General features: G+C 41.5%; 1 protein-coding gene across 1 annotated transcript in view; it reads left to right on the top strand.

The window, feature by feature from the left end:
• LOC115330581 (relaxin receptor 1) overlaps positions 1–9,882 on the top strand; it is a 174,437-nt gene extending 164,555 nt beyond the window's left edge. Inside the window, exon 18 of the mRNA XM_040222712.2 lies at positions 9,739–9,882. Coding sequence (XP_040078646.2) covers positions 9,739–9,882 — 144 coding nt within the window. The remainder of the gene's footprint in view (positions 1–9,738) is intronic.
• Positions 9,883–14,038: the final 4,156 nt, after the last annotated feature.

Genomic DNA, 14,038 nt, shown 5'->3' with positions numbered 1-14,038 from the left:
TACATTTGCGCTCACCCAAATTGTAGAAAAACCGGCAAGAGGAAATAACATTTTAGACTTGGTCCAAACAGATCAACCCGCTTGGGTAAAGTCTAGTTTGATCCTACCTGGAATAAGAGACCACCATGTGGTACTATGTGATATGCACGTATCGTATGAAAAATAAACACAGCCAAACACTGCCCAGAGAATGTACAATTATGCAAGTGGAAATACTGCCGTGATATATCCTCATTTAGAAGAATACTTCCAGGAATTTGAGCTTTTATCAGATTCTCTTACTGTTAACGATCTCTGGTTACTTTTTAAGGCAAAAGTTTTTGAGCTACGAGACCGATTTGTGCCATCCTTATTAAGAGCAGGACGTGCAAAAATAAACCTAGGTTTAACAAAGAGTTACGGGCTCTTAGAAATAGGAGACAGAGAGTATTTAATGATCTTTAGAAATATTCTCCTCAGAAGATAGAGCGAAACTAAAGACTATCGACAAGGAATTTAAAACTGCAACGAGTGAAGCAAAAACTAACTTTCTTGAGTCATTTCCATCGCGAATTAGAAAGAACCCGAAGGAGTTCTGGAGAAAAAATAAAGTATGGATCCCAACACTTGCATATTACGGCGACTTAATAGAAAGTAGCCTCGGGCAAGCAAGCTGCCTAAACGACTTTTCTGGCTCAGTATTTTTACCTAAAACGTTAAATTCTAATCATTCAAGTCTAGCTAGAACGAATAATGAAACCATGGGGGAGGTATTAATCCACGAGCATGGAATTGCACTGCTGCTACAGCGTTTGGATCCATCATAAGCGGGAGGACCAGACGGCTTGTCAAGTAGTATATTAAAGTTTGTGCACGGCCCATTTCACCGCTTCTGAAGATGTTGTTACCTGAAGGTGCTTACTAAGCCCCTTAACACATGTGGCCTTCCCAGCGAATTGAGGACAGCTTGTGTTGTTCCTGAGCATAAATCTGGACCTAGAAAGCTCGTCACGAATTACCGACCCATATTTCTAGCAAGTATTGTTTGTAAAACGTTAGAACATGCATTGTTTAATCCAAACCAGCATGGTTTTTGGCAGAGTCTCATGTCTTACACAACTAACAGATTTTGTTCACCAAATAAGTGAAAAGTTGGATCAGCGAAGATGCATAGGCTCTCTATTTATAGATTTCAAAAAGGCGTTTGATGTCGTTGCCACAACTTACTTGTTCGTAAGTTACATAGTTTCAATATTAACCCCCGCATAGTTTAGTGGATTTAGGAATATTTCAATTTAAGATCCCAATATGTGGTTGTAAATGGTGCTGCATATGAAACTTTTGACGTGACGCCAGGCGTCCCACACGGGTTTGTGCTGGGCCCGTTGTTTTTCTTGGTTTATATTAATGACGTTGCAGAAAATATCACTTCTTACATGAGACTGCTTGCAGACGACTGCGTCGTATATCGTGAAACTAGAAGCGAGGAAGACAACTATGCATTGCAACGCGACCTTTTCAGAATACACAGGTGGTGCCAAGAATCGAATATGCAGCTAAACCTAGAAAAACCGTACAAATGTGTTTTTCAAGAAAAAAAGATGGACCTAAAAATGTACACATCATTGACAGTACCCCACTACAAACTGTGATTGAATTTAAATACTTAGGAATATACCTAACACCGTCTTTGTGTTGGCACAGGCACGTTGATTTCATAACAGGGAAAGCTTGTAAAGTATTGGGATTTTTACGACGCAATATCCGACAATTTCCGCAAGGTGCGCGAGATTTGTTGTACAAAACTTATATCAGGTCTGTTCTCGAGTACGCGTGTACAGTCTAGGACCCACGAACTGCTGTTGATAGAAATAAACTTGAAAGAGTTCAAACTTAGCGGCTAGATATGTTTCCGGGAATAATAACAGCCGACTCAGCTTGACAAGTCTGAAGGAACTCTTAGACTGGGAATCTCTTGAAAAAAGGAGGAAAAAACTACGGCTAAAATAATTTCATAACATTTACCGTGCAGAAATTTTATACAGCGCGAAAACTACATTTTCTCCCCGCATTATATCTCTCATCGTGTTGATCACGAAAGAAAGGTACGTGAATATAAACGTAACACAAACCAGTTTAAATCTACTATTTTCCCCAAATCTATTAGAGAATGGAATCAATTGCCTTCGGAGGTTGTTGACATTTTGGACAATGACGCTTTCTTTGCTCCATTGTGAGAAGTGTTTTTATGTTTTTTTTTGTTTGCCGTGTACTGGGTATGCATGTGCGCGTTCTGTTATGCTCCTTTGTATTGCTCAAGTGTATCACATTGATGTACGTTTCCGCCCACTATAATGCCACCCTGCCGCTGTGGGTAAGTGAATAAATAAATAAATAAAAAAAAATGAAGCCAAACCAGCTTGCGAAACAAAGCACGCCACCCTTTTCCGGGCTTGCTGTACAGAACAAGTGTACTCCATCCCCCTTAAATGCGGAGCTGAGTACACAGTACAAACCAGCAGATGTATAAATGACCGCTTAAGTAAGAACAAAAGAAAGCCACTTCAAGAACTGATTCATCCGATCGCGGCTCACGCGAACGAATGCATCGAACGCGCGCCTGACTTCGCGGGAACAAAGACAAAGGAGGGACACCGCAATCGCTACGGACGTTAAATCATCAAATCCTTCCTCATCCGGAACGCTGAAAACAACGTTTCATCGGCCTCAGTAACCTTATCAAGACGGGAAATATGGTTCATCAGGCCTGAACTTAAAAAATATCGCAACTCCCCGAAAAAAAAGAAGAAGGAAAACACACACACACACACACACACACAGACACCATCACTGTAGTTCTACCCGTGCCTCGTGGTTTCATCTTCCCCCTTTCCATCCACCAGTCTTTCCTCCCCCTTATCACTCTATCTTAGTTGGGATCTCGGTCATGCTGCAATTTTCCTGCCCAAAATAAACATTGTCGCTAAATGAAAGAACGTGGTTGTCCTGTGCTTGTCCTCCGTGCTTTTGTTCTTTCGATTTTAAGTATTTATGTTCAACTCGCTCGGGCATTTACCAGTCCCAAACACTCGAGGGTTTATGGCCACAAAAGGATCTTCACGGTAATATCAGAGTATAAAGTCTAAACTTGCATGCACGTGAAAATTAAAAAGAAAAAGTTAAAGAAACATAGAAACATTGCTCTTTCAAGCAACGGTCTCTTCCGGAAAGTGTTGCTCTCCCTTTTGTCGTGAGCTGAAGTTCTCTATTTATTTTCGACATTTTCTTGTTTGATTTTTACCAAAGACTCGATAGGTTTCGAAGAAAAGTACGAGACACTCGAGATTGGATCGATCGGAGGCTGTGCTCTGTGACTGCGACGAATACTGCGTGGAAGACCAGGCGCGCGCCTTCCCTTCCGTACCATCATCATAGTCCACGCAGCGATGCTTATCTGTAAGTCCGCATTGTCGAACGCGTGGCGAGACAGACGCACCGATTTTGGAAAGTTAGTTTCGAGGTTAACTTTTTTTATGGGTTGTTTTTATGGTTCCTTGCTTTCGGATAAATCCTATCAACACCGAAGAGCACTTGCCGGTGAAACTTGCGACAATACCACTTATCCGAAAAGTTCAGAATTTCGAGGTCACAACTGAAAAGAATAAAATATAAATAAAAAACACAGTATTTTAATAATAAAGTTTAACAGAGCGCAGTTTGTAGTCATGAAAGAAGGCCAACTCAGTTTCTTTTTTATAGTGTATGTTTTATATTAAAGTATTGACCAAAATATGTTTCCGTTTATCTCTTCAAGGTTTGCTACTTCTGGAGCACGACAAAAGTCACTGTTCCGTTATTGAGATTCGACCTCACTATTTGTACTTCTTTTAGAGAGGACGGTCTTTTTTTAATCGGAGTGAAAGTTGTGTAACTGTATAGTTTACGAGAAGGGAAGAGCAGCTCTAGGTCTTTTTTTATACGGAATTTGGACTAATTTAAAGCACCCACATTTAATAATGTAACACTTTTTTTCAAGATTTGTCTTTGGACGTGTAGTACTGCCAATTTCGAGTACTGCCAAACGTATTGGCACAATGCATTTGGCATTCTGAAAATGTCAAATGCGTCTGCAGAAAAATATTTCTTTACCGCGGCGATATATTTATATAAGGTTAGTGTACAGTTCTGTCCGGGCATTATTTACATTTATTTTGAAGAAAAAAAAAACGAAGGACACAGTAAAATTAAACTACGAAATACTAAAAACTGAGAATCTTAAAGAAATGATGTGAGCCCAGTATTCTAAGAAAAAAAACGAAACTCTAATAAACAGCCTCTGCATTTCAGAAAACGTAAACTTCGTAAACGCAAAATTCTAAATACATTTCGCGCTTCATACGCGTTCAACAAAAAAAAAAACGATGTTACGTTTAGTAGGGGTTGATTAAATCAATATTTGCGAGTCTAGCTATACTATCTGACGGAGTAAGAAAGGCAGGGAGTGATTCTTGAAACGCCTGTCCTCCAGCATCCGCTCCATGCCCTCCGCCCTGCCGTAGGGCTAACGCCAGCTCAAGGTGCACGAACCGCCGAAGCGTTGACGAAAGTTGGAAGCTCGCGCTGAAGCCGGGACAAATGAAGCCACTTCCTTGTCTTATCAACTTGTGCTTGACTGTAGGCATCCTTTAATATATTATTTAATTAGGATAAACAGAAATACCTTTGATTTCTAAAGACGCGGAGCAAGAGCAGAGGGTGGTACTATTAACGTCAAGAGTAGTGTTTTCTTCTTTCTTCTTTTTTCAGTTTGGTGGATGTGGGTATGCGCGTTTTTTTGCTCGTCGTAATAATAGGTTTAGATTTTGACAGCAGACAAATGCTATAAAATATTCTAAAATTAGTGATGTTGTCACACGCTTCTTCGAGCAAGTGCGCCCGTTGCACAATGGTTTAGTGCTCGGCTCTCACTCAAAGGGCTGGGGGTTCGACCCATGAGAGCGGACGTACCTTTTTGTTATTTCTGTGATTGTTGGGTTCAGGTGAATTAGATAACACTTCTCCGTGTTTGAGGTCCAAATGTTATACGCGCCGAACCTTGTACGCCCATTGTTCCAGAGCTCGCGCGTGTACAAAATGGCTCCGGTTGGCGAGCCGGGGTCGGTCTCGCCCCAGCGCTCGATCCTGTTGTCACGCCACCTTCGACGCCTGCTACGATAGCCTTTTTTTGTATTTTGTTTAGGGCACAAGTTCGCCCCATGAAACGTTCAATTTCATTCAGTGAGTCGTCACCCCATCAGTTGTCATTCGTGACAATATGTAAGAAGGATTAAGTATGTACATTAGTGTTAACCAGATGAATCGCCCCTTCCAGTGATTTGTACGCATTCTACAATAAACCATGAGTCACAATCATGACACGTCAATGCGTTAAAGCCACGAGTGTTTCATTTAATACAAATACAGGCCCATTATCGAATGATGGGCGTATTCATGTTAAGTATACAATCACCTTGATGACATGACGTCCATGCCGTCAGAGTCGCATCACATCGCAGTCAGGACGAGATATTAATTTACTTTGTGTGTTTTTTGCTTCTGAACACAGCCCAAACGCGACTATAACTGAAAAAAAGTATTAGCGTGCTTAGCATAAAAACTCTAAATATACATTTGCAGTGCGAAAGCATGGAACCGGAATAAAAACCACGCTGCTTGATTTCCATCATAAGGTTCCCCTACGTAAGGCAGACTTTTAGGCACGTACAACTGGCACTATAGGAGATCAATACGCGTCATCGACGGCAGGGTCATTGCCATAGCGCTGCGTTGTAGCAAATACACCACAATCGAGACTGGTCGGGTCATTGCAATATCACAGTGGAAGTTAGCAAATTGATCTCGATTACTCTTTGCAACACACTTTCATGTAAGTGAGAGGAAGCGAGTAAACAAAAGGTCCTCTGCCAACCTGCGCCTGAGAGTGATTTCTAACAAAAGGTCCTCTGCCAACCTAAAAGTGATTTCCACTTAGGTTGGCATTTGGCTTCTTTACGTACTTGGACCTGTCTTGGTTACGTACTTAGCTGGCCATAAGTCTTGACGATTCGTAAACCGCGAATGCTTTTTCTAATAACCACTAAACATAATCAGTGTCCGTGCCCTACCTACACTGATTGCGCACGGCTGCTGCGCCAGCGTTCGACCGGGCCGTGTCCAGCCAGCGCAGAAAAGGACGCTTCGTGTCGAAGGACCCTCAGTTTCCGGCTCGAGCCCGATTGCTGATTTGGCACTGTCCGAGTATCATTGCGTTAAAGGGAACTGCGGTCGAATACGAAACCAAAATAAATGACTGGTACCGCTTTAGTGGCCCAACTTATGACCGCAGCCGAAATATCACGTCAAAGTGAAGCCGTGTACTTCACGAAAACCGATCTTAAAAATGCAACCAGCTGTTTGTTCTTTAGCGGGCGGGAAGTGGGTTAGCTATTGGTCAAAGAACACTGGCGCAGTACCCTTCTGACGTCACGTCGCGATGGATCTGCGGTTGATCGATGGTACCGCGTACCGCAGCACCATTGCGACGTTATGTCCCGGCCTTACGGCTCATGGTCAGGTTTGCCATTCATCTAGCAGATAGTTTTCGTTTTACCGTGGATGCCGGAAACAAAATTTTGAGCCGTCGATATTAAAAAACAAACAAAAAACTACAAACAATATCGATTAAAAAAAGGCAAAAAGATATGCCTTGTGATTAAGCTGAAAACTGTTGTAATCCCAAATTAAAAATTCTCCGTTAAAACTATCGGAAAAAATTTCCCCGCTAAACTTTGCATAAAAAAAATTTCCCCGCAACATTTTGCGGGGAAGTTTTTTGGCTAGATTTAGCGGGTAAATTTTTCCGCTAAATTTAGCGGGAAAATTTACCCATAATGCACCGCGCGGTTACGCCGACGGCGACGCCGACGCCCCTCAAACCGGAAACGGGCGCCTAAAGGCTGCGCTCTAGAAAAATATTACCCGCAGTTGAGCGGAGGGGGAGGGGAAGGAGTCTGTTCACAGGTTTCTATTATTCCGTATTTCATTTCCCCTTATGGGGGTCCTAGCGCTATCCTAGGTACGAACCATTGGAATCAATAAAGCTACTCGGAAAGCCCTAGTTCACGGCATTTCCTGTGTATCAATGCGCGTGTAACCGTCACCTTATGAAAGGTAGCACCAAGAATACGTCGTCACAATATTACGTCTTCAGTATATGCGTCTGTGGTTTTATTGCAGCTGGACTTTGGCACTACTTCGACTTAAATTGAAACGGAGCACTGTTGGCTGGTTTCACCTTTCAGTCTCCGGGTGTTCTGACAGACACATATCATTTGATACGAACTATTGTATTCGCCTCGACACTGCCAGTTCTAATCCTTGCTAGTTAAGAGTTATCAAGAGTATCAATCACAGTAAAGCCTGAATGAAAAATGAGGTTGCGGTTCCGCTCTGCTTTGCTGCAGATTATGACTTTCTTTCGTGATTGCCATAGTCCACCAATAAAGTGGAGGCGAACCACGTTCTCTCACTCAGCTTTTGTTCGTACAAGAATGAGGCCACCTTGCCTTTCTCTCCCAATAGCCAAACGCTATTTTCTCTTTTCGGGCATCTCAATAGCATGACGAACACGTTGACCATCAGTGGGCGGCCGCACCTGTTCAGCCATTTCATTTTCAGCCCGCTCCTTTTCTGTTGCGGGGCCACGTGAAAAATTCTAGAGCACTTCCAGTATGTGTACGTTATATCATACGATGAATGAGTGAATGAATAGTATTAGCCTTATATATTTTAATCGTGCGGTTGCTCACTTCACTCAGATTTGAAACATTTCAACCGCCATGGCTTAAATTTTGCTATAAATGTCTCCCATAAGTCTGAATGCTCGAAAATTTGTTTTATGTTATCACATTCTTAGCCCTCCTCCACCAATCTTCAAACCTCCTTTCTTGAATTCTAACCATTTTTTCCAATCTTTTACTCCCGCCAGCAAACCCCAGCGTTACCCGTTCAGAGATGGCAGGACGAGGCCCAGTATACTTCTACTAAATGTTCTAGCGCCACGCTAGATGCACACGTGCGGAACACGTGTGCATCGTTTTTAATTTTTTTCATATCTTTGTCATGAACACTGTCGAACGACAGTGTTCATGACAAAGATATGAAAAAACTGCAAAGAGCTTTCATCTAAAACTGCAAAGAGCTTTCTCCTTATAAATTATCGAACACCTGTCTGCTTCTTTGCATTGATTTGCGAACTGTGCATTCCACATGCTGATTTTTCTAGCATTCTTCCCTCCCATATTTGCCGAAAGAAATGCTATCGCATTTAAAGAGAACACTTGGCGATTCTTAATGAGCAAGCGAAAAAAAACCTTGCGTACAGCCATTCCTGACTGGCAAAATCCTTGGGCGCTTAATAAGCCATTCGAAAACGAGCTTTGGGAACCGGTGTTCTCCTCAGATTTTCCACTGGTTTCATTGGTAGCACATGCCGGGCAATCTCCTTCTCGCTGTGTAGGCACAACTGCAGAGCCACGTATCGTCCTTTCGACGACGTGGAAATTCTGGGTTGTAGCAGCATTCTTGCTAGCAATTGTGCATAACACCTTGTTGCAGTCAGCCGTTTGAATATGTGAGTACATTGAAGGAATTGTATCTGATTATCTGGACATAAAACGCATATAAATAGCTGCCCCATAAAAATTATAAAAACGACTGCTGCAGCTCTTCACGTAAGTGCGGAATACATGTCGGATAAACATTAAGTGTCCATTTCGCAACATTTTTTGTTTCTTCGTTCTGCTCGCAAACAACAGTCTGCAAGTTTGCAAACGACTGCTTGCTCTTCGATTCTGCTTGCAAACTTTGTGCAATGAGAGGCTAGGAAATGTCGGACTTCATCCATACACTTGTTTTGTTATCTCACTGTTTTACTAACTCGTATAGTCTAGATTTAAATGCTCAAATATTTAAAGACAAACAAAGCACTACGATAGGTTCATCGTTCACGAATAAAAAATAAACCTCCACTTCTGCAGCGTTTCTTACACTGCGACAATATAACGCTGTCTTCGAGCAATGGTTTTCCAAGCTATTCTTTGCTGCATCTCTTGAAACCAAAGCACAAATTACTTTAGGTTAATCTGAACGAGATTTGGTTCAATTTACAGCTGGCAAGACGTAAATGACAAGACTCCAGCTCGCTCATTTAGATCGGGGCCATAATTTGGTAATAATATGGAAGTTCTCTATATATCTCTGGTAGGACATTCAAGACGTCATTGCAATTTTTTTTTGTGCGGCTTGCACTTATCAGCCTACTCTGTCTTCTTACAGCCGTTACCATCACAATAGCAAAGAACGACTTGGGTCGGCAGCACTCTCATCACCACATTACAACATAATAAATAAACTAATCAAAGAACGTTGTCATGACAAAAATAATAACTTAAAAATGCTTCCATCACTATTCATTCGCACAGCAAAGAGAAGACTAATTAGTGAGATTAGTAGAACGTGCTTAAAGAATAATCGAACTCATCCAACCCATACTCTTTTTGAATTTTTCATTATCTACCCAAACTATTTTCGCTACTGATCTTTCGTTGGAAGGCTCTTTATATTATGGTCATTGGCCTCCGAATGATGGGAGCAAGAAATCATGGAATAACCTTTTGCGTGTTTTGCTAAATCTTCTTTAACGTACTTTTCTTTTTCCAGCCCACCTTTTGTCAGGCACGCCTCAATCCAGCACAGAATGGTACTCCCCTACGCACCCTGAGCCCTACAAGAACTGCCGCTGCCAACGTCATCGGCAAGCGGAGTCTGGGGGCGAGGAGTTCCCGTCGCCAAGAATTTGTCTGAGACCTTTAAAGTGAAGAAATCCCAAAGAGTGCTCATTTTATTTTATATACATTGTTCACCGAGTTTGGACAGTCTGTGAAAAAGAACTGCGATGACGCCGACCAATCGGACGGGCGTTGTGATCTGGCACCGATCTCCGTCTTGTGCTCAAGGGTATGATGCGAGGGTTGGACGCTCACGTCTGCGCCTCTGTGGTGCGTATAATGGCTACTTCCAGCTTCTTGTAGCCCAAGAAGGTTATCCGTTTCAGCTCCTGTACAGTGTCATAAAATATTTGGGATCATGAGGAGGACCACAGGACGTAAAACAATCCCTCTCTTTATACTTGACTTTCATAAGTATTGGGGGTGTTACGTGAAGAGTCCTCGATAGATTTACAGAGTGACCCCGTTGGTGGCTTGGTTTATTCATGGGAGCGCATACGTCGGTCTCTTAACGTGCCGCGTGATATTTTACTACATGACTTTTTTTTTTATACAGAAGGTAAGCCACAAATTCCAGAAATTATCAGATAAGCATCGGGAAAGATATTATGCGCAAAAGACAAGTGGAAGGGAAAGGAAATATAAATGGATGAATCGGTATATGATCTTCATCTTGCCCAAATTAAGGTACTTTAAGCCTAGCTGCTTTGACTTTTGAGGCTTTGACACCAAGTAGGTTTAGATGATAGGGCAAAGAGTATGTTTCCTTGTGATTTTGCTCGGGTGTACTCATCCTTCGATATATGGACTAAAGATCTGCCGCCTCAACCCAAATCTTTGATAAACTAAATATCAATTTTAAATCAATCAATTTATATAACTTTTCTTAGTACGGCTACTTTCCATGGCACATTTCTGGATAGCAGTGGAATGCAAAAACTCTCAGCGCCTGTGAAGCATTTTTAATGTTAAAAAAAAGAAAAGCAATTATTAAATGAGGCGATATAAATGTCAAACTACTGTATTTTGTCAGTTATGGTTGTGCTTTTTAAAAACAAAACGCTAAATATTTACAGAATATGATATTCACATAAATACTCCTTCACATTTGCATAATTTATGCAGAGGACCATTAAATCTGGTAAACAGAAGGCATGTGTTCCGCCAAGTCTGGACCTCAGGAAACATAATTTTGCCTAAATAATATATTAATATAGATTTTTGTTTCATTTTTAAACGATGTAAACAATATACTCAAGTGACAGTCGCAAATTACTTAAGAGACATATGTCTGTTTATTTAAAAACAAAAGAAAACTGCACCAATGATTGCTGATTAATATGAGGTGCTGAACTCCTTTTACTGGCGATTTGTTTTGGTTTCTCGGGTATTAAAACGTGCACAATAAAACTATTGTTTTAATTATCGTAATGTCGCAAATGAGTTATAAAATAATACAGCTGCGAAAACCAACAAAACAAATGAACGTGTTTCTTTTTTTTTTTTTTTTTTTACACAAAGCCAAACAAAACTTTTGATATAATTGGGGTTTCGAACCACGTAACGGCAAACTTCCTCGTACCTAAAGTTGCCTCAGTTCGAAACATGGTACCATGAGATCATCACAGTTCCTTAGATCATCAGAATACATAAACATACTTTTTCCTTGCTTGATTTTCTCATTCTCACGCGTGACTCGAAAGTAAGGTGCCTCTATTTTGCCCATCTTTTACAGGGTATCCTCAGAATATTAAATCGATAGTGATCTCATTTGGTAGACGAAGACAGGGCTCACCTGTCCGAAAGTATCCAGATACATTTTGCCTTATGTAAACGTCTATTCAACGCCAATTTATATAAACCGTGGTCTCTCGCGCGTGATTTAGGGGCAACAATGCGGGGTCTAACCGGTATTTTATGTAATGATTTTTTTTTATAAAACCATTTCCGAAAGAGGCCTTCGCTCGCTTGCCTTTATGATGTTGCTGAGCTTCGAGCCTGTAACCTTCCTTGTTCAAGTGGCAGCGCTATGCCCCCGGGGCGTTTACAGCGCCTTTACGCCGTTATGTTTTGCACATAGTAAAACGTCACTTTCTATGATGCCAAACTAAGCCATATGTTTAGGTTAGTGTCAATGTTTTTCAATAAAGTTTGTTGGAAGGCGATCACAGTAAAGGGCAACATTTGGTGCGTCATTAAAATTAAGAGCTGCACACAGAAAAAGAGATGCAATGAGTTCACACAAATAGACACTAATTTTCGTATTCCCAGAAGAAATGGCAACGATGTTCTGCTTAAAAATATTGCCTGATGGTCACTCGCTAAATATCAGGTGTATATACATAGTATTAAACGTTGTCGAAGCTACTGGCTCGAGCATGTAGCTCCTCATTTGCATGAAACCAAGCGCCGGTAAAGCGCTAGATTAGAGACTTCCAGTAAGGTGCACGAGGCCTGACAGCTTCGAGCCATGGGAACGCAAAGGCGGCGGGTAAAAGAGTTCCTGCAGCTTCTGCTTGAAGACCCAGGGGAAAGTGGACAGCTGTAGTGCGGTGAACACAACATCCCCCTTCGCAGGGAGCAAGATGTCGATATATGTTGTGCAATGAAGTTCACTACTTGCTTTACGAAGAGCCAGAGAGACACCCACCTGCTAACGACTAGTTGGAGGGTTTGTGATACTTCTGACTACAAAAATATACCCGAAAAAGATTTAGATATTCGGTACGTAAAGCGATACAGTGAAACTGTGGATGCGTCGAAGTACGGCTCCAACACATACTCGAACAGACCCGTTCCGCACGCCTTCAACGGCAGCGGATAGTTAGCAGTATGTGGGTCGACTTAAACTTGCCATCTTAGAAACAGCCGACTCCACCCCTCTTTTTCGAGTTGACAGGCGTAGTGTAACTCGTATGGGGGCGCTGGCAATGTAACACGCCCGCGTCAGAAGGTTTGAAAACGTACGCTTATGGCAAGGAAAACGTATGTATTCTCAAAGTTTTGTACTTGCCTTCTACGAACATGTACATATTACAGTTGTGTGCCTCTTCCTTCATTCTGCGCCTGCTTAGGAGAGTGAATGGCCCGATATAAACTCGATACGATTTGACGGGAACCGTGTGTGTGCCACTTGTAAATATACAGCTGGAATCTTGAATCCGTCAATCCTTATACACAGCGGGGTCCTATTCAAGAGACCTAAGCAGATTTTATCTCCAAAAGACGACGGTTGGTTCAACTGTACTAACTACTAATTCTTCCGTGGAGAACGCCACAATGGGTTAGGTGTTTGCCCTCTTAGGATGTTATGTTATACAGTATGTTCGGGTTACAGGGTGTGCTTCATAAAGACGTAAGTGTTACGCAGTGGAGTTCACTCCAAGTAACGTCCAACGTGGTCTGTTCAATTGTCCCTGTACTTCATCCGCTTGTGTTTAATTATCATCATTACTCGAAGACAGTCAAAGCTGAACAGAATAAATTAGTAAAAGAGTCTCCTGGGAGCGTCAGAGCAATAGTAGACGTTTCACTGCGACCACTTCGCTTCTTTGCGGAGTGTTGGAGAATCCTGTTACAAAAAATATGGTTGTTTCCTACGCTTCCTTGCGTAGCCATCGTTGTTTACATACTGCATTTCATTGAATGTCGGATACCTAAAAAGTACAAAAAATCATTTCTCACGCGTCTTGTATAGTGCTCTTTGATGTTGTCACACCCATAAGTATTACTCTGTGAGCTTAATAGTTGATTTTGATGTTTATGTATCGTACATTGTTGTACCCATTGTAAATTTGCATTAGATGTATATCTGTACACGATCTCTGAACGTCTTGTTGGTGTACGTTTGTGCCATCTATAATATCAGAATGTCTCCCATTTTCCTTGAAATAAATTAAACCTGAATATCAAAATGTGTGCGTGAGTAGCCTAAAAACGTGAATAAGCCCTGTATTGATTTCTTGAACCAGTTTGGTTCATATGACTTGCCTCATTGTAGACTTCATTTCAAGAGAAGGGATCACGATGCCAGTATTCATCGTAATTGCAATTACTTTTGTGGTTACGTTTTATAATCTACGCTTTTTTTTTAATTACGCTTTAAAATATTGGGACGTCAAAATAAATATTTAAAACTTGCAAAAAATATTCATGGGTGGATTCTTAGGGAATACGTTAGCATAACCCTTGGAAACGCTACACACGCCCCCCGTTAGAAAACGCTAACGCGG

Source organism: Ixodes scapularis, unplaced genomic scaffold (assembly GCF_016920785.2).
Source record: "Ixodes scapularis isolate PalLabHiFi unplaced genomic scaffold, ASM1692078v2 PGA_scaffold2__306_contigs__length_199485367, whole genome shotgun sequence".
Classification (NCBI taxonomy): domain Eukaryota; kingdom Metazoa; phylum Arthropoda; class Arachnida; order Ixodida; family Ixodidae; genus Ixodes; species Ixodes scapularis.
Note: the sequence above shows the minus strand (reverse complement) of the source record. Positions and strands in the feature narration are given on the sequence as shown.